The sequence below is a fragment of the Photinus pyralis genome, unplaced genomic scaffold (genome assembly GCF_008802855.1).
Source record: "Photinus pyralis isolate 1611_PpyrPB1 unplaced genomic scaffold, Ppyr1.3 Ppyr1.4_LG4, whole genome shotgun sequence".
Lineage (NCBI taxonomy): Eukaryota > Metazoa > Arthropoda > Insecta > Coleoptera > Lampyridae > Photinus > Photinus pyralis.
Genome location: NW_022170511.1, coordinates 10953147 through 10976849, shown reverse-complemented (window position 1 = coordinate 10976849; position 23703 = coordinate 10953147). Strand labels below are relative to the sequence as shown.

General features: G+C 36.6%; 1 protein-coding gene across 2 annotated transcripts; it reads left to right on the top strand.

Annotated features, from left to right (window-relative positions):
- The first annotated feature begins 2255 nt into the window (after nucleotides 1-2255).
- Nucleotides 2256-17183, top strand: LOC116169318 (proton channel OtopLc-like). Of its 2 annotated transcripts, XM_031485383.1 has the most exons (10): nucleotides 2256-2673; nucleotides 2819-3052; nucleotides 8264-8362; nucleotides 8414-8631; nucleotides 11013-11120; nucleotides 13802-13965; nucleotides 14017-14143; nucleotides 14197-14433; nucleotides 15886-16191; nucleotides 16237-17181. In XM_031485383.1, exons 1-10 carry the CDS (start codon nucleotides 2648-2650, stop codon nucleotides 16731-16733), a joined length of 2016 nt encoding a protein of 671 aa, XP_031341243.1. In that variant the 5' UTR covers nucleotides 2256-2647; the 3' UTR covers nucleotides 16734-17181. The 2 variants fall into 2 exon arrangements, with proteins under 2 accessions (XP_031341243.1, XP_031341244.1); XM_031485384.1 differs by lacking the exon at nucleotides 2819-3052 and having other exon boundaries at nucleotides 16237-17183.
- Nucleotides 17184-23703: the final 6520 nt, after the last annotated feature.

The following is a 23703-nucleotide window of genomic DNA, read 5'->3' as shown; positions in this document are numbered from 1 at the left end:
CCTACCGTTAAATTTGGCAGGCTTAGTGGTTCTCCATCCATTCTACGGAATCGCAGTATTACCTACTTCGAGTTGCCGAAGTTCGAGTCTCCCGTTTAAGACAAATAAATGTGGTAACATTATTTATGTAAAACGTGCCTTTGTTGTTAATGACCGTATTGCTATTCTTTATATAACATGTGCCTTGGTTGTTCATGTCTTTATATGCGTTGGTGATTCAACATTAATTTAAACCTACATTTTTTGTGTATCTTTATGCCCTTATATTGTTGCATGTATTGGTTGTAGCGGGTATTCCCTATTGTCCATATTTAATAATTGTTAAAGATTTACTATTGCATTTATCGATTATATTACAAAGCTAATTCCGTTACTGTATTGGTTCTCTTGACACAAGGTCTTACAGGAACAGCTGTTCTGGTTATTGTTTTGTACTTTAGTGTTAATATCATTAAGATATGGAATTGGTTACTTTAATAATTTGTTATTGAAATTAAATGATGAGTTGGCCTTAGCCCTGTTAACTCTGTTAATGATCTTGGCGTCACATTTGATTTTCGTCTCAGCTTTAAGGAGCACATACACTCCATTTGCACCTCAGCTATGAAAACCCTGGGATTCATCATAAGAAATACGCAACAATTTAAAAATATCAATTTACTCTTTCCTTTGTATTACTCCTTGGTGCGCTCTAAGCTCGAGTATTGCGACCTCGTATGGTATCCACTATACAACGTATATAAACATGACCTTGAAAACATTCAGCGAAGATTTTTAAAATACATTGTATTTAAAATTGATAACGAATACCCGCAACGTGGTTTTCCTCAGGACACGCTGTTGGCACGTTTTGACGTTCACTCAATGGAACAAAGACGAGTAGCTAATAGCATTAAGTTTTTAAACTTGTAAACAATACTTTAGATTGTCCTTATTTACTTGAAAAACTGTCATTTACTATACCAATGTATTCTACCAGGCATTTAGACACCTTCACTTATCCTAATCCAAAATCCAATCTTCTTCGCAGAACTCCATCTTTAATAATGGCAGGTAATTGTAATATGAATTGTCAGAACTGTGACATTAATTATAATTCATTATCGAATGTTTTAAGTTCTATTTTTAATTAACAGAATTTTGTAATTATTATTTTGCCTGCGTTCATAGAATTGCTTTCCACTTTGCAACATTAAGTGTACCATTATATACACATACCCTTTTCTCTTACTGTTTGTTTACTTTTCTTACTAATTTGTAATAATTATATTCCATTTATCTTTTTTTTTATTTTACTTTTTTTATAATAATTTAATAATAATGTATGTATACGCTTCTATATTTACTTTTATGATTGTTCAGTTATGGATTACTAAGAATCTGTTGAACAATAAACATTACTGATTACTGATTACATATGTTAGCTATCGCTGATTATTCAGACAGGAAGTCAGAACCCCCTAGTGTAATTTTGGTATGCACTCCTTCGGATTTTTGTAGAACTAAGTTATTCTTTCTCCCTTGTTCCACAGCCTCATCGATAGTGCGGATTGTATACGGGTATGTAGGTGGGAAAAGTTACAATAAAGTCACTGTAGGAAAAGTCCCTTTCTTCTGATTTTCATAATAAAACGTCTTCGTCGTGTACGGTCAACCGGCTAATACCGCAAAATTGTAAAATAGCGTCCCTTTTCGGTCTATAACACATTACGAATATTATCTTGCATTCGTGATACCTGTGCGATAGGGATAACCTAAATGAAGGTTGGTCTTCTGTACTCCTTCACAATTAACAAATGGAATTGAGTTTTTTATTTACCCCAAATCGAGACCATTACACACCAGTACGTCTTACAGAAGTTGAATTTATCGACATTAGTATCATTCTATTCACCTGTAGAAGTTCAGAGCCAATTAATTGTCTATGGTGTGCCATGTGGTTGGTCTCTACGTTTTCATGAGTTGGTTGTTTTGCCCAACCAACTGAAAACAAGCCGAAATGCGCTTTTTATTTTCAAGTGGCCACTGTCACAATTAGGGACTGTGTGGAAAAGTTTAAACCAAACAACAGTTTATAGTAGAAAAATTTGTATGGCAACATATAGTAGGTATGCACGTTGGTAATGCACGGGATCTAATCTTCCCTTCACAGATCATAAACTTCGTTTACTTGTAAATTTTTTACAACCGATATAAATATTGTGACGAAACACTAAAAAAGTGTTTTTCTCTTAAAACAGTACTTAGGTGGGTATGATAATAGTGAATTTAACTTTTAATTAGCATGCCTGCTCCACCGTCACAGCGTATACGGTGATAATTTGCACAAATCGTTTATGTAAGCAAAACAGTTAAAATGGAAATCTGTCGCGAAGCCGCTTAGTTAGTTTCTGTTAGAATTAAGCGATACGTGCGGGAATTTAAAAAAAATCGCAACTACCGTCTGGTTACTTTAAAATTTTTCAAATTAATTTTTACTAAGTAACTCGAAGCCGTAAAACTATCCTTATCTAAAACGTGTAGAATGTGCATGTTTCATTAAATTATTTCGACTATAATTTTACAGGAAAAGCGCTTTAGTTTTATAAAAGTTTTAATAAAGAAAGCGAACGAGGCTCCTGGGGAAGAAATATAATTAAGAATTAAAATGGACACCGTAAAAGAGGAAAAGAGGTGAGCAAATATGAAATTGTAGAGATTTTATGTAATAAAGTGCTAATGTGAAGATTTTTATGGAGGGACGCATATTTGGTTAATGACTAAAGTTCTGAATTTGATGTAAATATTTAAATTATTACCTCGATTTCCTACTTCGCAGTGCTGAAGAAGGAGACCGGGAATTACAGCCGTTAATTGAAGGTCCAGAGAATACAATTTCCAATCCCGCTAATGTAATAAATAGTCATTCCCTTGACGTAGATGGGTTACATTATGATCATGCAACGTACTCCCGGCGATCGTCTGCTATCATAGCTGCATTAAGGAGGCCATCTCAAGCAATTGCCTTATCTGCGGCTCATGCGGTAATGCACCAAAGAAGAGCTTTACTGAGGTAATTTGTCCGCATAAATCTTACGCATCTTGGATAACGTTGAATAATCTTGGTCAAATTCTCGCCCGACAATGCAATATAGAATGCCTGCTGGGCTTGAACGTAGTAATCGCTATAGATTGAAAAAGTTCTGTGCCATTTAAGCTTGTGTTTTCGTAAATGATGTAGGCTGAATATTGCTACGAAATTCGTGTTTATCGCTTAATTTTGGCAGTATAGTGAACTGTTTTATTCCAAATTCGCAAGGAAATAGTCATTTGTGTACCAATAGCCGTCCGAACAAGCAAGCAAACTATTTAGCAATTTTATTAGAGCTCGTCTAATGAATATGTATCTATCTAATCAGCTTTTTGGTTGGAGGTGCTCACTTTAGGTTTTTATTGCTGATGACAAAATAAAATGCATTTTCCTCTCGCAAAGCAATGTTCAAATTTTTATTTATCATAGTTTTCCGAATCTATGGATCTCTGGATGTCGCACCCACAATTAATGGGATTCATCTATAAGACAACCTGAACATCTATCAAACATATACCTATCATTTGTAACTACCCTATTTTGACATGCCGTTTTCGAGATACTATAACACTTGAAGCTTTGACTCCACTGACGAATGCGTCTCGTCGAAATCTATCATTTTCTCTTTGCAAAAGTGTTTTTTCGCAAGGAGCTCAAAATCAAGAGGGTCCACGTACACGTTTTTGTATACCAGAGATTTTATCGTAGATCGTGTCTACGACAACCACACAGTACCAGGATTTTTCTCAACGAAACCTAAATACTCGAGTACCTATATTTGGAGAGATTACTCCACTTCAATATTGGCGTCTCTTCTGAAATAAACCTTTTTACTCTCTTCTGAAAGAAATTATAATGTCCATTAAACTCCCTGCTGGCCATATAATTAAAATTATCTTAATAAACAATGTAACATGTAATTCTAGATAAGCAAATTCAAATCATTAAGTAACGGTCATTATGACGCACAGGGTTTCAACTAATATATCGATCGGGATTAGTCGTGTGTTGTTTCACCCTGGAGTAGGTGACAAATCACGGCTCATCCCTATTCACATGTTAGCTGAAACACGGGATCAAAATACGTGTTAGATGTTACCGACCCTTCTTACTCCTTCTGGTGTAGACCATATGTATGAGTAAGTGTTAAACAAAAATAGCTGCAAGTGACTTTAACCCCGAGCTGTATTGGGAAGTCATGTTGTGGCTGCCTTCAACATGTGACATTGATTTTGCCATCATTTTTGTTCTCCCCATCAGCGGATTAGAAGAGACATAGCCTTCAGTGTCCTCAGTTTTTGGCATTAACTCGGTAGTTTGCCTTTATTTTGTTTGTTTGTTTGTGTTTACAATTTAACTAGAATATTAGCATAATGTTTGCTTGGAAAATTAATTGTCGTTAATAAGACCGAAACATGTGTCAGCATTTAAAGATAGACAATTGGTTAAATGGACGATGTTTTGCAATTTTAGTAGCTTATTTAAAATTTGCTTGTGAAAGTTCAAAATGTCGAATAGATTAGACGTAATTTCGAAAATACCAAAATCGGTCATTTCCTTCAATGCCTTATATAATCGAAAGTATACGAGAAATTAAAAAAAGTTTTATATAAAAGTTAATTTACGTTTTTACGTTTAATTTACGATTGATGTCAAAAAAATTCAAGATGGCTACTTTTGAGGAACAATTACCAACATCCTGAAGTTAAATCCGCGTTATATTGGATTTGTAGATTAGTTAATAGATTTCGTAATTCTCTTTTCAAGGAGCTATCATAGCATCAAATTGAATAGTATATTGAAAGACAAGTGTTACAATGCGACCTATTGTAATACGACTATCTTGTGGCACGAGTGGCGACGCGAAGCGTAGCCACGAGTGTCCGCAAGATAGGAGTATTACAATAAAGCATTGTAACACGCGTTTTTCATACTATTTTTTCTATTTCGGTGCTTTAATTTAATTAAAAAAATCATTATCAGAAAGTATAGGGAACATTAGAACTAACATGTTTTATGTTGGGAACACTTTTTATGCCGTTAAGTTTTAGGTTGGCAGCGTAGTAAGACTGACATTTTGAAGTTCAAACATGTACCCAACGAAGTACCTACTTGTACTAACTAGTAACTGCCAAATTAAGAGATGAGTTACCAAAAAAAACGACTATAATCACTGTCTTTGTACAACTGTTTTCGGCCGAAAACAGTTGTACAAAATCATCATTGTGACACCGAAATAGAAAAAATAATTTATATCAACGGTTTTTATATATTAATCAAGTAGTCCGCGATGAATAAAAAAAAACAAAATCTATGCGATGATTTTTTTTGATTCGGCATTAGTTTTACCTTTATTCGAGGTGCCTACATTAATTTAAATATCTTACCAAATAAAAAAATCGGATTGCGAATGCGCAAATTGTTTTGATTTGGCATACGGACAGATGAACGGACAAAGTAACCACAATACAATTTATTTAGTTATTCACATTTCATCACATAATATGATTGGCCGCTATTAACGAACATAAAATACAAAAAATTCAAAATCACTGTTTACGTTTTGCGTGTAATCTTAAACGTAGTGATCATGATCATATACAACCTATACTTCAACATCATAATATGCTAAATATGAGAACTAATCGAATATACCACATGCTAAGACTTTTGCATAAAATCATTCTTAATCAAATACCGCTTTATCTCTACACAAACTTTCGGGCACTCAGTAGTTTCCATTGTTACGGTACTAGGACTTCAAATATTAATATTCCTAAGGCTCAGACAAGCATTGGAGCATCGTCCTTTTATATACAAGCGGCCAAATTGTGGAACAAGCTGCCAGAAGATGTTAGACACACCAGGTCCTGTAAAGGTTTCGATCGCAAGTGTTTTTGTTTGTTGCAGGACTCTGAACATGTTTTTTTAATGTTTAATGTGTAAATTTATACGTAGAAAGCTATTATTTTTTCGTTTTTCTTGTTATACTGTTTTACTTACTTTTTACTTTTTTTTGTTATATTTACTTTGTATTTCATAATATTGTTAACTTGTTTTGTTATATCTGATGCGACCAAGTTTGTAGAGGGGGGATATTAATGCTTAACTGCGTAAAGTTTGAGCTGAATCGGCCCAAACATTTACCAGTTATCGTGTTCATAAGAAATAATAAGAAAAACATGTCAAAATCTGCTGTCTTTACGGCAGAATAATGAAAAACTAATTCTTCCGGACTAACGGTTTGAGTTGTCAAAAAATTGGTAATAAATGTAGTTATAGATACTTTTAGGCTGAACATTTTTTGTTTGAAACCTTTTTCGATAACCTAAAACGCCCGCGTAAAGAGAATGGCACTGGAAAAAGGCGGTCATTTTGAATGACGTGATATTGGGAAAACTTCGGTGGTAGGGAATGTCCACCAAAGTTCTTTTTCCTTTCGTCCTTTCAATCGCCGTCTGCAGAATTGGTTCCGAGTTCGATGCCCCGCGCCGGTCACCTCTTCTAATATGATTTCATGTCGTTTTTGTTGTGATATGCGATTTTTCAAGAGCCACTCATACTTCTCGGTCTGGGTTTGAACCCTTATTATAAGCAAATCACGAGGTTTTTATAAACAAACCGCAAGCAAAAAAAATACAACACTCTGCAGGCTTTAAAACAATCCGCTGCTCATTTGTATCCCCATTGATAAATGGAAAGTTTTCGGTTTATGGTGAAACTCAGTTGTTAATATTGGTGCACTCAGTTCAGCAATTCACACAGTTTATTTGTTGCGATTCTCGATCTTGTTTCTTCGGTGCACTTCTTTACAATTATTCTTCCATTAGAATTTAGATAACACGTAAGTCGAAATCACCTCCCACGCACTGTATTTCCTTTTATTATGAAGTCGTTCATTGTCACATTTAAATGTGCACTTTATTGGCCGTGCCTTTACGTAATTCAAATAATTTTTACTTCACAGAAGGACCTGCCTAAATTATTTTACTAAATCAAAGAGTGACATTAACACCGCCAGGTCTGGCACTCGTCTCTCTGTCAGCCAGACCTCGAATTCTCCCGCTGGAATTATCGCTACATCTTATGTAACATTTCACACGTACATACTCATGATAAAACAATACAGGTATAATGTGAAGTTTTATGATGATAATTATATACAAATTTTCTTCTAAATTCGTATCAAAAGCATAGCATCCGTTACATAGTACAGTCACAAATACATTAAACTGCAAGTTTTTAAACTACGAATAATTTTTGTATATTTATATTTACATTTTTTGTTTTTATCTTTAAGTGGGCGGGGTTTCATCAAGGCTGCTCGGCCCACTTTTCCGCCATCTTGGTTTTTATTAATGGACTAATTTAATCAAGCCTTAAATTATATCACTTATTAATATAAAATTTGTACTCGACTTTATGAGAATCGGATTATGTTATGGGCGTGGCCACGCGATTTATTGACAACCTCATTGAATTTATCCCAGGATTTATTCGCGAATTTATTTTAATTAAGTTTGTAACAAACCCCTAGCCCCATCTACCTGTAGGTAAATAATCTTGCCACATCAACTCCCTTATAAGCAGCACGGCAACAACAAACCTGCTTTGAAGAGGACGCCATGCGAATAGCTACCACTTGAATTTTTACTTTGTCTGTACATTGCCTGTACGTCCGTGTACACTTACACCTTCCGGAATCTTACAAATAAAATAGAGTCTTGTGCGGAAGACAGAGTTTCGTATTGCCATCTTCCAACAAGTTGTGATAACTTGTGGAATTCCGTATGAATTGCTGAAATATTTACTAATGTCCTTTTTCTGTCCTTACGCACATAAGGAAAATATATCGACAAAAAAAGAAAAAGAGAGAAAAAATTAATACGTAATTAAAGTACTGATTACTGATTTATTCCAGTAATTATTACCGAATGCTAAGAGATCACAATTTTAATTAAAATAATTCATCAATAAATAAGTCCACAATTCGAAAACCATGTGATAAATTTAATAAACAGGGCAATAAAGCGTGTCAAAAATCCATTTTTTTAAATAATTAAATTAATTGAATCCTCTCCGCAAAACCGCAAAATTAAGTAACCAATCGCTGCGCGAATCAGCAACTAAAATCCAAGATGGCCGGAAAAGTGGGTTCATTCTACTTACCATTTCTCAATGTTGATCCCTTAGAGTTATCGAAAATCCTGATTACAATCCCGAGACACGAGAAGCAAAGCTCGACGAGAACGAGGAGACGAATCACACGCTTCATAAGCCAAGAGAGAGTTTGTAAGTACCTATCTATGTGATATATGTTTTTTACTCCACAAACCTTTACAGCAATGCATCTACTACCATTCTGTCAGCGCTATACGGGAAACTGTTAGTTATCCTAGGAATTGCAATTCCGATCACAGACACAATTTCACCGGACGCAAATTTTTCGTTCTACCAAGGCTTTTATTTGTATTTATACTTCGGAAGCATCGGTTTCGTTGCTTATATGTACATTACGTTAGTAAAGGAGAAGGCAATCTTTTCCATCATGAAAGCATATCGTAAGTATGAATTTATGTAGTGCAGCCAATTTCAGATTCGTTACACTAATTCAATAGTTTGGTTCACAAAGGGTAAACTTCATTAGGGTATATTGATCAGTGCTTTGATGAAGTGAGAGAGGTAATTGACTCGTTTAATTAAAACGAAAATTTTAATGGTTTGCCCTAAATATTCTATTAAACCTTTATTTTTGCGAAATTGAATTGTGTAATGCGATTTTTAATGTAAAAGCGTCTTCGGAAACTGTAAAATTGAATAAACTTAATAATCAGGTCCTATCTTCTCAAAAATAACGGAACCTTTTAAGTTAAGATTTAAGATACTTTATGAATAAGCCTTTATATACACAAGAAAAATCAGAATTCCGTTCCTTCATTGTAACGAGTCTCCACGGTATTGCTTTCCGTGACACCGAAAATAAACGTACACTTTCACAGGAGTGAAATATCTCGTATGCTTTCCTTCATGATTAATAGAAATAAGAGTTTGTGCGTTTCATACACCTTCTGCAGGGGTATGGATCGAGTAAAAAATTGACAATGTGATAAACAAACTCGTTTACCTATAAAACACTGATAAGCTTTCGAACCTAACCCAAACTTACCGCATCCGTGGTTGAGCAACACGATGGATTATTAGACAAATCAATGCCAGAAACTGCTAGCCGGATATTCTAGTCCGTCTCAACTAAATACTACCTAAAGTATCTACCGATGTGGTTTTGTTGGCGTACACGTTATAAGTTTTCTTTATAGTCTTCTGCCTTGATCATACACTAACGCCAAAAATTGACCTAGTTTTATTGGTTTTAATGTCTTTATTCTTTAACTGAGATATTCTTATCCTGACAACATAACCCATGGAAGAATATGTTTATCACAATTTCAATCTCAAAAGATACTAACATTTCTTATGAAATGTACCCGCTGAAAGACAATACACTTTAGTAAATAAGAAACTGGGAATGAATGAGACAGATAACTGAAAAGTAAATAAAATTAGTGTATCAAAAAGTAATGCAAAACAAATGTGTACAAAATTTGAGCCACTCTCAGTTGGTCCGGGGTGCGAGATCAAATTTGGGCTATTGGCCGGGGGTGCGAGATCACGCTTAGGCAATTGGCTCGGGGTGCGAGATGATATTTCGGTAGTTGGCCCGAAGGTGCTTCAGCAGTTGACCCGGAGTGCTATATGTCGGCAGTTGGTCCGGGGTAGTTTGGCAGTTGGCCCGAGTGCTTTGGCAGTTTGCTCGGGATTATTTTCGTAATTACAATAAAGGTCTCACATTTTCGTTTTTTTTTAAATTTACTTAATAGGTTTGTATGTCAGCTCTCCCTATGAGACGACACACATCTAAGCTTGCCCATACACTGCGTGAAAACGTCAGTGCATAAGAATCCCACGCTTACATTCAGTATTACACAAAACACACTCCGCGTTTTGGTTGTACACTCGCCATGACTGCAACAAAACTAGCTGGTCTACTACAATCGGTTAAAATTATGCGCTTCAAGCGCATGCACACACTTACAATTTCAAGGTCAGCCCAATAACCTAGCAGAGTTACAAGCCTAGTTACTTTTCTGGTAACTTTTTTAATTCTAGTGACTTTTCTACAAAATTTTTGATTTTTTCTAGACGAATTTTGATTAAGGTCAAAGTACGTAATTCTCCAAGGGCAAATATTGAAAGCTTAACGAAGAAAATAGAAGCTCCTACAAAATGGCCGCAGTCTACTTTTTATTGACTTCATCGTTTAACTACAACATTTTTAAAGCCTCCGTAATTAACAGGTTCTTACGCGTTAGCCTACTACGAGTATTTCAAGTATCGTAGGTTCGAATCCTCAACGCCAATAAGCAACCTCCAGCAATCACTGATGACGAGGGTCCAAGGTGACGAGTCTAAAATAGCATCCAAGATGGTGGGTTCAAATTGACATCCAAGATGGTGAACCAAGTACCACAGTACCTACCCCAGGCCGACTGCCGAAATATAGCATCCCGGGTCAACTGGCGAGGCACCCCCGGATCTCGCACTCCGGACCAACTGCCGATAAATTATCTGGCACCCTGGCCAAACTATCGAAATTAGAATTTTCCCACGGTCTAGTTCACCAATACCTACAATTATTCTTGAACCCTCAGATAAAACACGATATATACCATGCAAGGTGCCGTTTACACTTCTGTAAATACATCCTAGGTTTGTAAATGGTACTTTTATATTGCTTGGTACGTAAACTACCATTACACTGCACTTCACTGTATCTCCGAACATGACAAGAGAAATGTACATCAACAAAGCACAATATTTGATAGGGAAACATGTACGAAACTCATTTAAAGGGGATTTTGTATTTAATAAATTGATTTTTTAGGCAAAGAAAGTAGAAGCTTTATCAAGAAGAATACACTGTCTGTGGGGCGGTTGTGGCATTCTAAAGCTGAGCGATACGGAAGTCTGTACCTGAGACTGGGAGCGATCGGTGAGTACTCCTTTTTGGATGAGGCGCACCTATCATGTAGGATCTTTAATTTATACCGTCAATGACGCCAGCCAGTATCCAATTAAACAATTTTTGAGGTTCTTTTTTAAGACGCCACTGAAAGGTAAATTCAGGTTCATTTACTGGTGTAGTGACACTTACAAAGAAAAATGTGGCCTTTAAGATATGATTGGCTAAACCAAATGAATTTTTTTTGTGAAGCAGATTTAAATGTTCGATGATGGGTGTAGTTTTTGAAAATGTATTGTAAAAGCTCAAGTCCAGCCGAGAAAAGACCGCGCAACTCAAACTCAGAAATCAAAACTCCCGTCAAAGCCAATTGAAACTCATGATGCATGATCGTCAAGGAACAAGCCTGCCTAAAAGTTAGATCGCTCGTCCAAAGTAATGGCTCTCAATCGGGAATTCAATCTACTACGATAATTCAAAAACAGTGTAAATTAAACGTGCAGATCCAAGTTTATTGACTTCCGCTCAAGGAGTAAGCTAATTACGAGTAGGAACTAATCAGGAAATAACTCTTAAAGATTCGGGCAATATTTTAAACAGACAAAACTATACCATGGTTTTCTTGTATGAACCTGTCTAGAACAAAACAACAATATTTTCCGTTTGAATGTAAATTTAATTAATGAGAATTTTCTGAGTTCACAATTTAGATTTTAATATCGAAATAACGAAAATATTAATTATTAAGTGTGTTTCTTGCAGTACACATCAGTATATGACAGTTGTGGCACAGTATATCATGATACAAAATTTTATCATTGACACAACCTTTCTCTTTAAAAAAATGCAACTTTGATATAACTCACCCTGTATAATTTCAATTTCGTTGAAAATATTTTGTAGGTTGTACCCTTAAAACCTGCCTTAAGAGTTCTTCAACATGTTACGACAATGAATTTTCAATGTTTGCGTTAATAAACCCACAATCAATAAATGAGTAGGATCACAGTAAATAATTATGACACAAAAACGTTTATGAATGCCCAGGATTTGATTAAAACGGTTATAGGTTATAATTTGGTACCTTCGGTACAAGTAAGTGCAAAATGGGTACAAAATAATGTTATTGACAGGTCTTCAAATTGAATTATACTGTGCTAGGAGTGTACAGACACTTTTATAAACGCTTGGCGCTTGGTACCCATTATTTCAGTGTGCTTTGTGCGGATCAGTATCAATAAAATAATGATCTTTGTGATCCAGAAAAAGATCTTTTACTTTCCTACATTTTGTTATCTTTTGTTTAGCTTAGTCACGCTATCCATTTCTGTGGGAAAAGGTTCAAAGTTAAACTGACATTATACAACCGGGCCTAAATAAGCGTTCCTTAATTACGCACAAAGTTTAAGTTTATTCTACTATAAAATGATTAAAATGCCAAGTAATAACGATGTTTCTGTATCTTGTAGCCTTCACCAGATACAATTATGTCGTGGTCTAAGATTTCATCAGTGTAGGAGTCCAGTACTCCGTGTGGTTCATTCACGGTACTTGCTTTGCTTAATTACGTAGTACTGTTTTTACAATTATTCACAATGGGTACTTATAATTCAGATTAAACTCAAATTCTCGCAATGTTATTGTCACTTTATTTATTGGTTTACAGGCGATTTAATTTGGTACTTGTAATTTTATAATCTCTCCTTGTACACTTTCGGCATCTGCTAGAAAGAAGAAGCCCCAATACTGACTCAAATTCCAAACAGTTAATTATACAAATTTTGATCAACACCTAAAATAAATCTTGGATACGAAAAGGTAAATCTGACATGAACACTCTATGGGAGTCGCACAATGGTTTGGAATAAACACATTCAATTAACTGATTGACAAAAACAAAAATTGATTCACACATGAAATGAAAATTAAAACAAAATTCATGAAAGAAAGAAAAGATTACAAAGCTTATTTGGACAAATTACCCCGCACGCAGGCGTTCCATTTAATAAAACAAGAAAATCTTAAAATTAATTAGTTTTTTTTCTCTTTTTATAATCCTAATATTCTGGTCGTACAAAAGTTTGCGATAACAAACCGCACTTAACTTCACACGTAAACGATGACGGATTCTGAACTTCTTCAACTCGTTAAATCGAGCGGACTACCCATAATGAAACGTACGCGCTTTTTCAATCGTCGCAAACCACCTAACCTCGTTTTTACGTTAATTCTAGTATTTAATGAAACATTCCTTCCACAATAAAATAATCTCCTTCCTCAAGATTTTTCAAAAACACCACCAATCATAATTACATTTACAGTTTTCGTAAACTGTAGTTATACTTGAGGATAATAATTCATAAAAGATAGAATATTTATTTTTGGAAATTTGTGCGAACCATTTTAATGCATATGTAAGGCACATCCGTTAGCTTTGTACATGAATTCATCATTGAAATGCCTCTCGTTCCAGTGTACTCGCACTTTTCTTAAGATGATAGTTTTTCTTAAAAGCATTTCGTAATTTGGTATACATGTAGTACAAAACGCAAGCTCATATAGAACTTAATGAAACGTCGTATTTTCATCCAAAATAATTCAGTCGATTTAATTAACGGAAAACAAATCTATTAATATTAGATAGACAATTAAATCCAACATAATAGCAAATTAACTAGTAGGCCAATTAACTCCCGCTTTGTAATGTCTAGCCTTCGGTATCGGAAGCATGGTGTACTCTGGATTAGAGTTTGCTCATTACTTCGAACTGGGAAATAACCAGGATTGTCATTCCAACGTCCTGCAGGCCGTCACTCCCGCCTCCCGAATGCTATTAACTTTAGTGCAAATTCAATTTATATTTCTGAACAGCAAGGTAAACTAACTCGAACGTTATTCCTTTAACTTGCGGCTTCGCGTTTTTTAGGATATCGAGCTGGACCGTCACAAAATTGTTGCGAGATTCGGCCTGATGCATATGATTGCAACTAATCTGTGCGAGTGGCTGTACGTTCTCGTAGAGGAGACAAAGCATGAAATTGCGCACTTGGCAGGTTCGTATGAATTGCATTTGTAATTAATTGCGAGCTAATTAAACTGTTTGCAGACGTTTCGAATAACACATCATTGATACTACACGATAATCTTTGCTTGTCGGGATTGGCTATGGGTTCCGTAGTGAAGAGTGCCAGCACTTTTCTTTTTCCCTGCACTATTGAATACAGCCTTATTTGTGCTGTTATCTTATACGAGATGTGGAAAAAAGTAGAAAGAATTCGCAAGGGCGACCTGCACAAAAATGCTTCGGGTATCAATCTGGAAAAAACCCATCAACATCAGCAAAGTAAGTTCAATAATTTTAAGCTGAGTCTCCATGTCCTAATTATTAAGAAATAGACACAGTAACTAGCAAGTGGTTTCCCTCTGGTGGGAGAAACCGAAATTTACCAGTTTTTATAGTATGTAACGGCTTAGTTAGAGTTACATTTACAGGGTTTACCCCTCTTGTAGAAAATAAATTTTATTCTCTACGGCACTGGTAAAAGTGACAATTTATTTTTTGTAATGAAAATGTTCAATGTACTGTAACGTTTCTCCTCTTATCTGCTTGAACACTCGTTTCTTATCTTAACGTGCTTTATTTTCTCAAATATTAGTTCCGTTCTCTTTCATTATGAAGCGGTGCACTTATAAAGTTTACTATACCGGCGCCTATAAATTAACCTTTGTACGAGTATATGCCTTTGTTGCCCACTATTACGTTATCGATAATTACTTGAAGAGCTCCTACCGTTGATCATTCCTTTCCGAAATTTATATTGGAAGGGCGGTATGCGCTCACCGACTGCCTCCTCCATCGCCCTTCACTATCGGCACTAGTCCTCTAGTCTTCCACTTCTTGAGATATGCTCCAATTCGCAACACTTGATTGATTATCGACTTTTCTCACAATTAACTATTGTTTTTCTTCCGGGTTGGTGCGAATTGTTCCGTGAATCCTTTATACCAACGCCAACTTACAGGTGGTCGAATTTTTTTAACCGCTCGACGCAAACGATATCGTGGCTTAACGCACGTTGGTCCACGGCTCTCTGTCACTACCTAATTCCCACTACTTTTCTTTTTTAATTCAGCCCCTGGGTTAAATCCTTGTCCGCCAATGAATGAGATTTCTTGACATACGTAACTCAATTCCACATAGAGTTGAATATCGGTGAGTTAGCAATTCCTTAGCTAACGACGGATAAGACTCATCCAAAATCGTCCCGTAATTCTAGTTAATTTCCTCCTGTCCCACGACTTCGCGGCGCCTTAAACTTTCACATAGATTTAAAACAGTCAGGATCGTATTCCAGGACCACGCACCCACATACAAAGTGTCGCTACTCTCATCGTATAAAGTGATCACAATCGAGAAATAAATCAAAATCGTATCAATCCACTATATCATTCAAACAGAGTTTCCCCTATCCAATGATCATACCAAACCTTAGTGATAAACTGCAATTTCCGAACAAAATGGTAGTTTCACCAAGGTCTGGGTATTGATATGGAAAAAAAGGTTCATATACCTAAGTGATCAAGGGTGGTACCGAAGATTTTCGTAAGGATTTTGAATCTGCATCTTTTGTTGTTCTAATATTAAACCCAGAGTCAGGGTGTACTTCTTTCCATTTCAATAAAAAAGGCGATTTTTTAGAGTTCGATTTATGTGGGTAACACGTACTGAAAAATGTCTATAACGAAAGTGTATGTATATCTTGTTGAGTTGTATTATGCGTAATACTTTTTTCAGATCCTGCAGGCATCTTCGAGCATCCCCATCCAAAATCAAGTCATCACATTTCAATAGACTGCTCGAATGCGCACAAAGGCTTATTTGCCGGCATTCTTGTAATCGTATTAACAATAATCTCATTGATCATATTCTTCGTATTGAACAATGAGAATGGAATTACTGAACAACAGAAACTTTTAAACCGAGCCATCGCGAAAATCGAGGTGAATGTGGTGGAAATGATATTGTACCTCACCAGCATATTTGCGGTCGTGCTCGCCATGTACCGCATGAAAAATCTTAAGTACATTCGAAAATCTGGAGGTAAAGTTTGTACTCTAATTAATTTTTAATGGAGCTGTTTTTCAGGTGAAGGGGCGGGCGTCTTAGACATCACCCTGCTGGTCGTTGCTCAAGCGGGAATGTTTATTTACTGCATGTTTTCAATAATCGGGTGCTATTATATGATAGCAGTTAATTCTCCGATACCACTTTTGACTGAAGTATTTTCATTTATTCAAACGTGCCTACAAACGATGTTGGTCCTTGATGGATGGTGGCGCCGCTGTCGAAATTTAGAACAAACGAAACGCAAACCCGGCAGAGAACTCGTGACATTTTTAATTATCGCTAACATGGCAATGTGGACGATAAGTGCTATGGAAAAGAATAGGGCAGAATTTCGACCGACGCTCTTACAGTTCTTTGGAAATTGGGCCTGGACAATTATCACGCATATTTCTATGCCCTTAGCGATTTTCTATAGATTTCATTCGACTATTTGTCTGTTTGAAATTTGGAAGTCTGCTTATAAAATCAAAGGGCCCTACGGAAAGCATCCGTTATTGCCTTATTTGCAAACTTAAATTAAATCTAAACTTCAAAGGATTCATGGCACATAAAAATAAATTCAACCCAAGTTTACTGAAATTGCTTCTGACATTCCAACACTTCATTAACATTTAAGAAAACTTTGTCTATAATGTCTTCCATTTCTTTTCACTCATTAATTTACGCACTAATTTAAAATGTTAAACTTAAAATACCAACAGCGCCTGTAATATAAATTTTTTCCCTTTTTTGTCGAAATAAACCAGCACCGATTGTTTCTGAATTTCCCAGTATATAACATGAAACCTAATCAGTTTAAATTACGCCCAGGATTACGTTGTAATGAAACCTTACAACCAAAAGATTTTACATAAAGCTTAGGTACATTGCAGAATAGGTACGTGTTCCAATTTTCAGTATGTTTGTTTATGTTATTGTCTCATGAATTGTCATCATCTTATTGATCTTTCATTTTTTCCTTGAATTTAATTGATAAACAAGTATAAATTGTGCACCACTCTTGTGCAGATAAAGCGCATTTTTTTAACCGAAATAGCTTTTGTTTTAACATAACCAATGGATATATTTCTTGCAGACGTCCCAATCGCCCTTTGTGAGTACCGGGGTGAGTACTCTCTTCCGACAATCCGTTCTTGAGGTATAAGGGAATATCCGATCACGATAAGAGGTCGAGGAGGAGGTAGAAATTAATTCCTTTCGTTGAGACCTTTCATTAGAGTACCATGAAGGATAAAACTAGTTTCCCCCCCCCCCCCCCTCTCCCTACCACGTACTTTGACAAGAGGACAGAAAGAAGGGCAGTAGTTGGTAGAAAACGGTTCCTTTTGTTGAGACCTTTAAATAGAATACAATGAGAGATAAAATTAATTTTTAACTCCCCACCCCCACCGGCCCCGTCGCTTACTGAGCACGAAAAAGAGTCGCACGGAAAAGTTATAGTTTGTACAAACCAATTTATTTCGATGAGACCTTTCATTAGAATACGATGAAGGGTAGAACATGTGTTGACCCCCCCCCCCCCCATTTTCAACTTGGCACCACTAAAGGCATGCGTATGCAAAATCTGAAACCAATTGGTTGTCGTATGTAAACGCTATGCACGTTTTACTTTGAAAAACAGCATCTCAAGAAATAATTCGTGGTGAGGGGGGGCTTTTTAGACAGCGAAATTTGATGGCCGTCTGGCACACCTTCAAGGTATAGGCTACCTACTGCAAAAAAATTCCAGGACTCTATGACCATTCCCCTAGAAGTAGTTCAAAACGGTAGAAGTGGGCCCGGATGGACGGACGGACGGACGGACAAAACGAAAACCTAGACGAAAACAATTTTTTTTAATTCTTAAAAAATGCGCTAAAAAGCGCATCTTAATAACAACTGATACACAATAAACGAGTATAAATTGTGCAACTCTTGTGCAGATAAAGTGCATTTTCTAAAACCGAAATAGCGTATAGTAAGTGAGTGCGTTATAAGGTAGTAGCATGCTATATTTATTGATATTTTCTTTCTTGGTAGATAATTTATGGAGAGACTTCACCCTTTGTGGGCACTTTCCTCCGAGAACGCGTTTTCGAGATATCCCTTTGTGAGTAACATCTTCTGACAATCTGTTCTTAAGATATAAGGAATTATTCATATTCGAGCACGATAAGGGGTCGAGGAAAAGGACTATGGTTGGTAGAAATTAACTCCTTTCGTTGAGACCTTTCATCACAATACCATAAAGGATAAAAATAGTTCCACCCTCCGACCCCTTTCTTGATAAATGATAAGGCGTTAGAAAGTAGGGCGATAATTTGTAGAAAACAGTTCCTTTTGTTGAGACCTTTAATTATAATCCCATAAAAGATCAAATTCCCTCCACCCCCCTGCCAGCCAACTGATCTTGAAAAATAGCCACACATGAAAGTTATAATTCACTTCGGTGAGACCTTTCATTAGAATACCATGAAGGGTAAAACGTGTGTTCTCCCTCCTCCTTCCCCGCCCCCATTTTCATCAATTTTACTTGGCACCACGCAAGCCAGGCGTATGCAAAACCAAAAACCAGGTCACATGTGAAAGATATGCACGTTTTACTTTCATAAACATCTCAAGAAATAATTCAAGGGGGGGGGGGGGGGGGGGGAGGGGGGAGACTTGGGACAGCAAAATTTGATGGCCGTCTGGTAAACCTTAAAGGTATACGCTACGTATTGCAAAAATCCAGGACTCTAGGACCATTCCCCTAAAAGTAGTTAAAAACCGCAGAAGTGGGTTCGAACGGACGGACGGATGGATAAAACGCAAACAATAGCACATTTTTTTGAACTCTAAAAATGCGCTATTAAGGTGGCGTTTGCAAAAACTGCAAAAGTTGCCTTGCGATTTCCTGAAAAACTTTGTTTCGAGGTAAAAAAAAATAAACTTCTGCTAACGAATGAAGATAACAAATTATTATCAGTGTGTGATAAAAATGAAAGATATATATTTTATATGGGAGTTTTTAACAACTTATTTCCTAAATATCGGCGAAAGTGCAGGAATTAGTTAAATAATTTTTGTTTCATGCAAATGTCGGAACATTATATATTTGAATGACTGCTATTTCAACCAAAAATTTGTACCCAGAAGGCAGTTATTGTGGAAAGAAATTTCCAATTTTTCAATGTAAACGCCACCTTAACGAACATTTACAGATATTGTATTTTCAACAAATAAGGTTGTAACGCACTCTTTTTGCGCCTACACGACAGCAACCGACTAAACACGGAGTGCGTGCCACCGAAGAGTGCGAAAACAACTTTAACCTATCCTTACCAGTAGAGGACGACGAAGACGAAGACACTCACATTTGATCAGGGACAGTCTCTATTTAAGTCATTTCAAATAAACAAGCTAGTAGTCAAACGCTGGAGCAGTCCTATTCCCATCCGCCTCCGATATCCCTCGGGGTGGTCTAAGCTTCACCATCTCTTCGTATGTTGTAGTCTACGAGCAGTACTCCCCGCGCCGTATCTCATACACCTTACGGATACGCTCCGAGAAGCCCACCTAACTCGATGACGCAAACCAAAGGAAAAGAGATTGCGGATCGGAAACGACGAGAAGCATAATTATGCAAAGCCAGGAGACCTAGTCTCGGTAAGCGCACACACCATAAGCAACCAGACAAAAGTTATCAGTTTCAGATTTTAGCCAAAGCGGAGAGGACCGTACAAGATCCTCCAGGACCTCTCCCACACAACCTACTACCTACGTCAAGGACAAATACACACCAGGGACGACGCTAGGAGCATACCATATTACAGCCCTAACATACAATGGACACATGAAACAGAAACACAAAATCGAGCCCATCAGCCATCAGCCCACCCTCAAATTCTAATACTGAACCGGGACGTTCCCCTGACCAGTAGGGGGAGATTGTAAAGCACTTTTTTTGCGCCTACACAACCGCAACCCACTTAGCATGGAGCACGCGCCAAACCCTATTTAAGTCACTTGAAGTAGGCAAGGGAACTTCACCATCGCTTTGTATGCGTAAGGACGTTGGTGCAAGTGATAGACCGCCCAAAAATCGCTAACTACGTGCTTTTGGGTATCAGTTGTTAGTGTCTCCGAATAGTACTCCACCATCCCCTATGATTACATACTCTTTCTTTCAATTGATCAGTAGTGGTGTAAAAAGACCTAAATCGTGTATATGTTCGCCCCAAATAAAGTCGCCGCGTAGTTCTCCCACAAAACAGTGTGTTTTTATTTCCCTTCCACCACTTCTCACCGCTAACAGGATGTTAAAATGGAATCTTGCAACAATGAAGCAAAGTTCCATCGAGGTAATTCATGTAATTACAGACAAGTATTCAAACTGAAACAAGGTGGAATATAGTAGATACAACATTTGAACTGATTTCTTTGAATTTATCAGTATATGGGTTGCATCGACTAGCGCAACTGAATCGAACGGCCTAAATCTTATCTTATTACGCTCACTGGTATAAAAACTAACTTTTACATCCTTTGACCTAGAAAAGCGTAGATAAAAATAGGAAATCCCTAAGTGATACTCACAGTCACAACTAAATTAATCTGCGATTTATAATAATCTGGGCTTCTACGGCACTAATACATTTGTACACTTAAATGGGAAGAGGTTCTTAAACTAAACTACAATTTGATAAACTGTGCTTCCACCAACTTTTACTTTTTTTAAAGGAAATAACTTCGTTTCTGCCGCAATAAAATTCTAGCGAAAGACCTGTAGGTATTCTAGAGCGAGCGTGGCGGGTTTTCTTTTCCTTTCCCCTTCCTATATTGTACAGCTTAAAACCCAAAACGGCCACAACGTAAAGTGAGGCTCGTCTCGGCCGGCAAGATTTGCATAGCATCCGGAACATATTTAAACCAGCCAACATTTTTGTAATATTTTGTTAAAAAAATGCTAAAAATTGGATAAATGAGAATATCACTATTTGATATTAAATTCGAACCCATAAATTGTGAGTTTGTGCAGAAGTTCAAAGTTGAAAAATATTATGCAAACCGAACTTACTGGCTCTTTAACTTTAATGGCAGTGGTAGTAACACTTTACCTAAGTATTTTTCCTGTAGCCTGCCACTTTACCAGATTCCTTTTCATGCCGCCTCGTATAACGTATATTACATTGGCATAGACACTGTTAATATCTATAATGACTCACTTGTCATCACTTCATTTTATTTTTGGACGCGGATTTTTGCCCGAACCCGGATTCGAACCAGGTGCCCTTAGTACCGCAGTCGTGCTTCCACGCTACTGCACCACTCAGGTCCAAATTTTATATTAAAAAGACAATTTCGGGAAAAATGTACCTAATACAAAACTCGCCAGTAAGTGACGATTCTATACTTGACTCCGAAATTAATTCAATTTAATTTTTCCTCGCCAGTAATGGCAAACTTCCCTGACTTTTATGTAAATAATTATTAACGCGATTAGTCAAGCTAGCTATTTTCAAGCGGGTGAAGCAAATACGTATTTTCAAAATCGATCGCCGGAAACTTTCAAGAAATGCAAGTAATGCAAGAAATTTCTTGTCTTGCATTGAGTGTTTCTTGTCTTGTCTTGCAAAGGTTCTTTTTGTCTTGTCTTGCATAGCCATGCAAGAACAAAAATCACTTGTCTTGTCTTGCGCAAGACAAGAATTCTTGCTTCTTGTGCGAATCACTAACTCGCGATCTCTTTTCGTATGAATCTGTAATCGTTAATAATGGTTTATTTCATAATTCTCTAAATTAATATAGTGAAGCAATTCAAGCGTTATTAAATATTCGTGTGTAGAGTAGTTTTATAGAGATTAATACGCTTAGTTGATGTTCTCTGGAAAAAATATCTCTGTTCAGTTCAGTATACGAATTGATAATGGAGTATACTAAATTAGCGCACTCAATGCCACAAAGCTTTATTTTAATTTGATCACAATTTGTCCTCTATTCGGGAAACTTCCAACTCAATTTGCACGATCTTACAGTCATTTCCTTTGTGGTTTTGTTCTGATTTTACCCATGATTTCAACCCATAGAGTGGAAAACGATCCGTGAAGAGGTTTAGGCATTTATCAAGAGAACGTAACATATCGAAGCATAAATTCCACAGACGTTTGCAACGGTGCCGCTGTGTACACTCTGATAATTTGATTAGCGTAGTTCGTATATAAGCCTTTACAGTTCTTACACCTGAAACTAGCCTCGATTTTACTTCAAAGGATAACTATACTACCGGAAATCCTGCTGAAACTATCTATACGGCAAATGGCAATCTTCAATGAACTTTTGTTTAGGTAGATTGCTCCGTTGAACGTCTCATTTCCACCCCATCGCGTACTTACCCCGATAATTGTGCAATTGGATATTACGAGATGGAAATACACGTCTGGATTTTAAACATCTTATAGAGACTAATCCAATTATCTTGGTAAACGGTGTCGATTTCACAGCGGAGGTGGTTATTTGAAAATCTTTAAAAAGAAAAGAGTACTGCGACAACCCTTAAAGCGGCGGAAATGCTTGTACGTAGACTACATACGTACTTGCAGAAGTCATTGGACAAAATGGGTTCTCAAAAGATAATAAGCTAAAATTGCAATAGCTTTACTGAAAATGGACTTTACTGAAAATGTCGTAGAAGAGATAGTGCGTTTTTGTTTCCTTTTATTTACCTTTGGAAATTATATCGGTTCGAATTGCTAAAGCCAAACAGAGGGAATGTGCGGAGTAAGAAAGTCGATCTGAGCTAAATCTGCGAGTCATTAATTGTTTATACTTCTCCAAATAAAACAAAACAGAAGTGTCTACTCAATTGCTCAATTTAATGATTATATCCCATTACGACCAGTAGAATCCGCTAAGGAGAAAGGGTGTTCTTTTATAATCTGCGCACGTGCTTACGTGGAAACTAGGTTTGGGTGGAAGGAATCCATTATACCTATCAGTTGTAGCGGATAATATGAAATATTTAAAAAAAACTTTATTATAAGCGTCGTTGCTGTAGTTATTGTAGGTGGTCGCAGCGACAATAAAGACGATGGAGTCATCTCATAAAAATACGCATTGCCCCTAAATAAGTAGGAGATTGGACAGGCAACCACTAACTTTTATTGCAAGAACTAGTTTATCGACATTTGAAATCTGAGTTTTCCTACTTATAAACGTAATTAGCTAGTTAGGTCGGACGGACGTATGTTTATCTAACAAAATATGCTTGTTTATTGTATTTGCTATTACATGGTGTACCTTTATATATAGGACAGCCTGTATATTGCTACGAGCAATGGCAAATGGCCACTAAACCGCCTACAAGCGCCTGTCCAGCTAGTTCAATTAAGCACGGGTACTAGCAAAATCTTTTATACCAAATGATTATAATTTTACCAGGGCGCGTTCAGCATTTGTTACTACGAAAAATCTCGATAAGACTTTAATTTCATTAATTTGAGAAAACTCAGCAAGCCTAGATGTAAT

Excerpts from the sequence above, each read along its gene's own strand:
- LOC116169318 (XM_031485383.1), top strand. The coding sequence starts at position 2,648 with ATGGACACCGTAAAAGAGGAAAAGAG. Across the intron at positions 8,363-8,413 it reads CATAAGCCAAGAGAGAGTTT|CAATGCATCTACTACCATTC; the intron begins GTAAGTACCTAT and ends AAACCTTTACAG. Across the intron at positions 14,434-15,885 it reads AACCCATCAACATCAGCAAA|ATCCTGCAGGCATCTTCGAG; the intron begins GTAAGTTCAATA and ends TACTTTTTTCAG.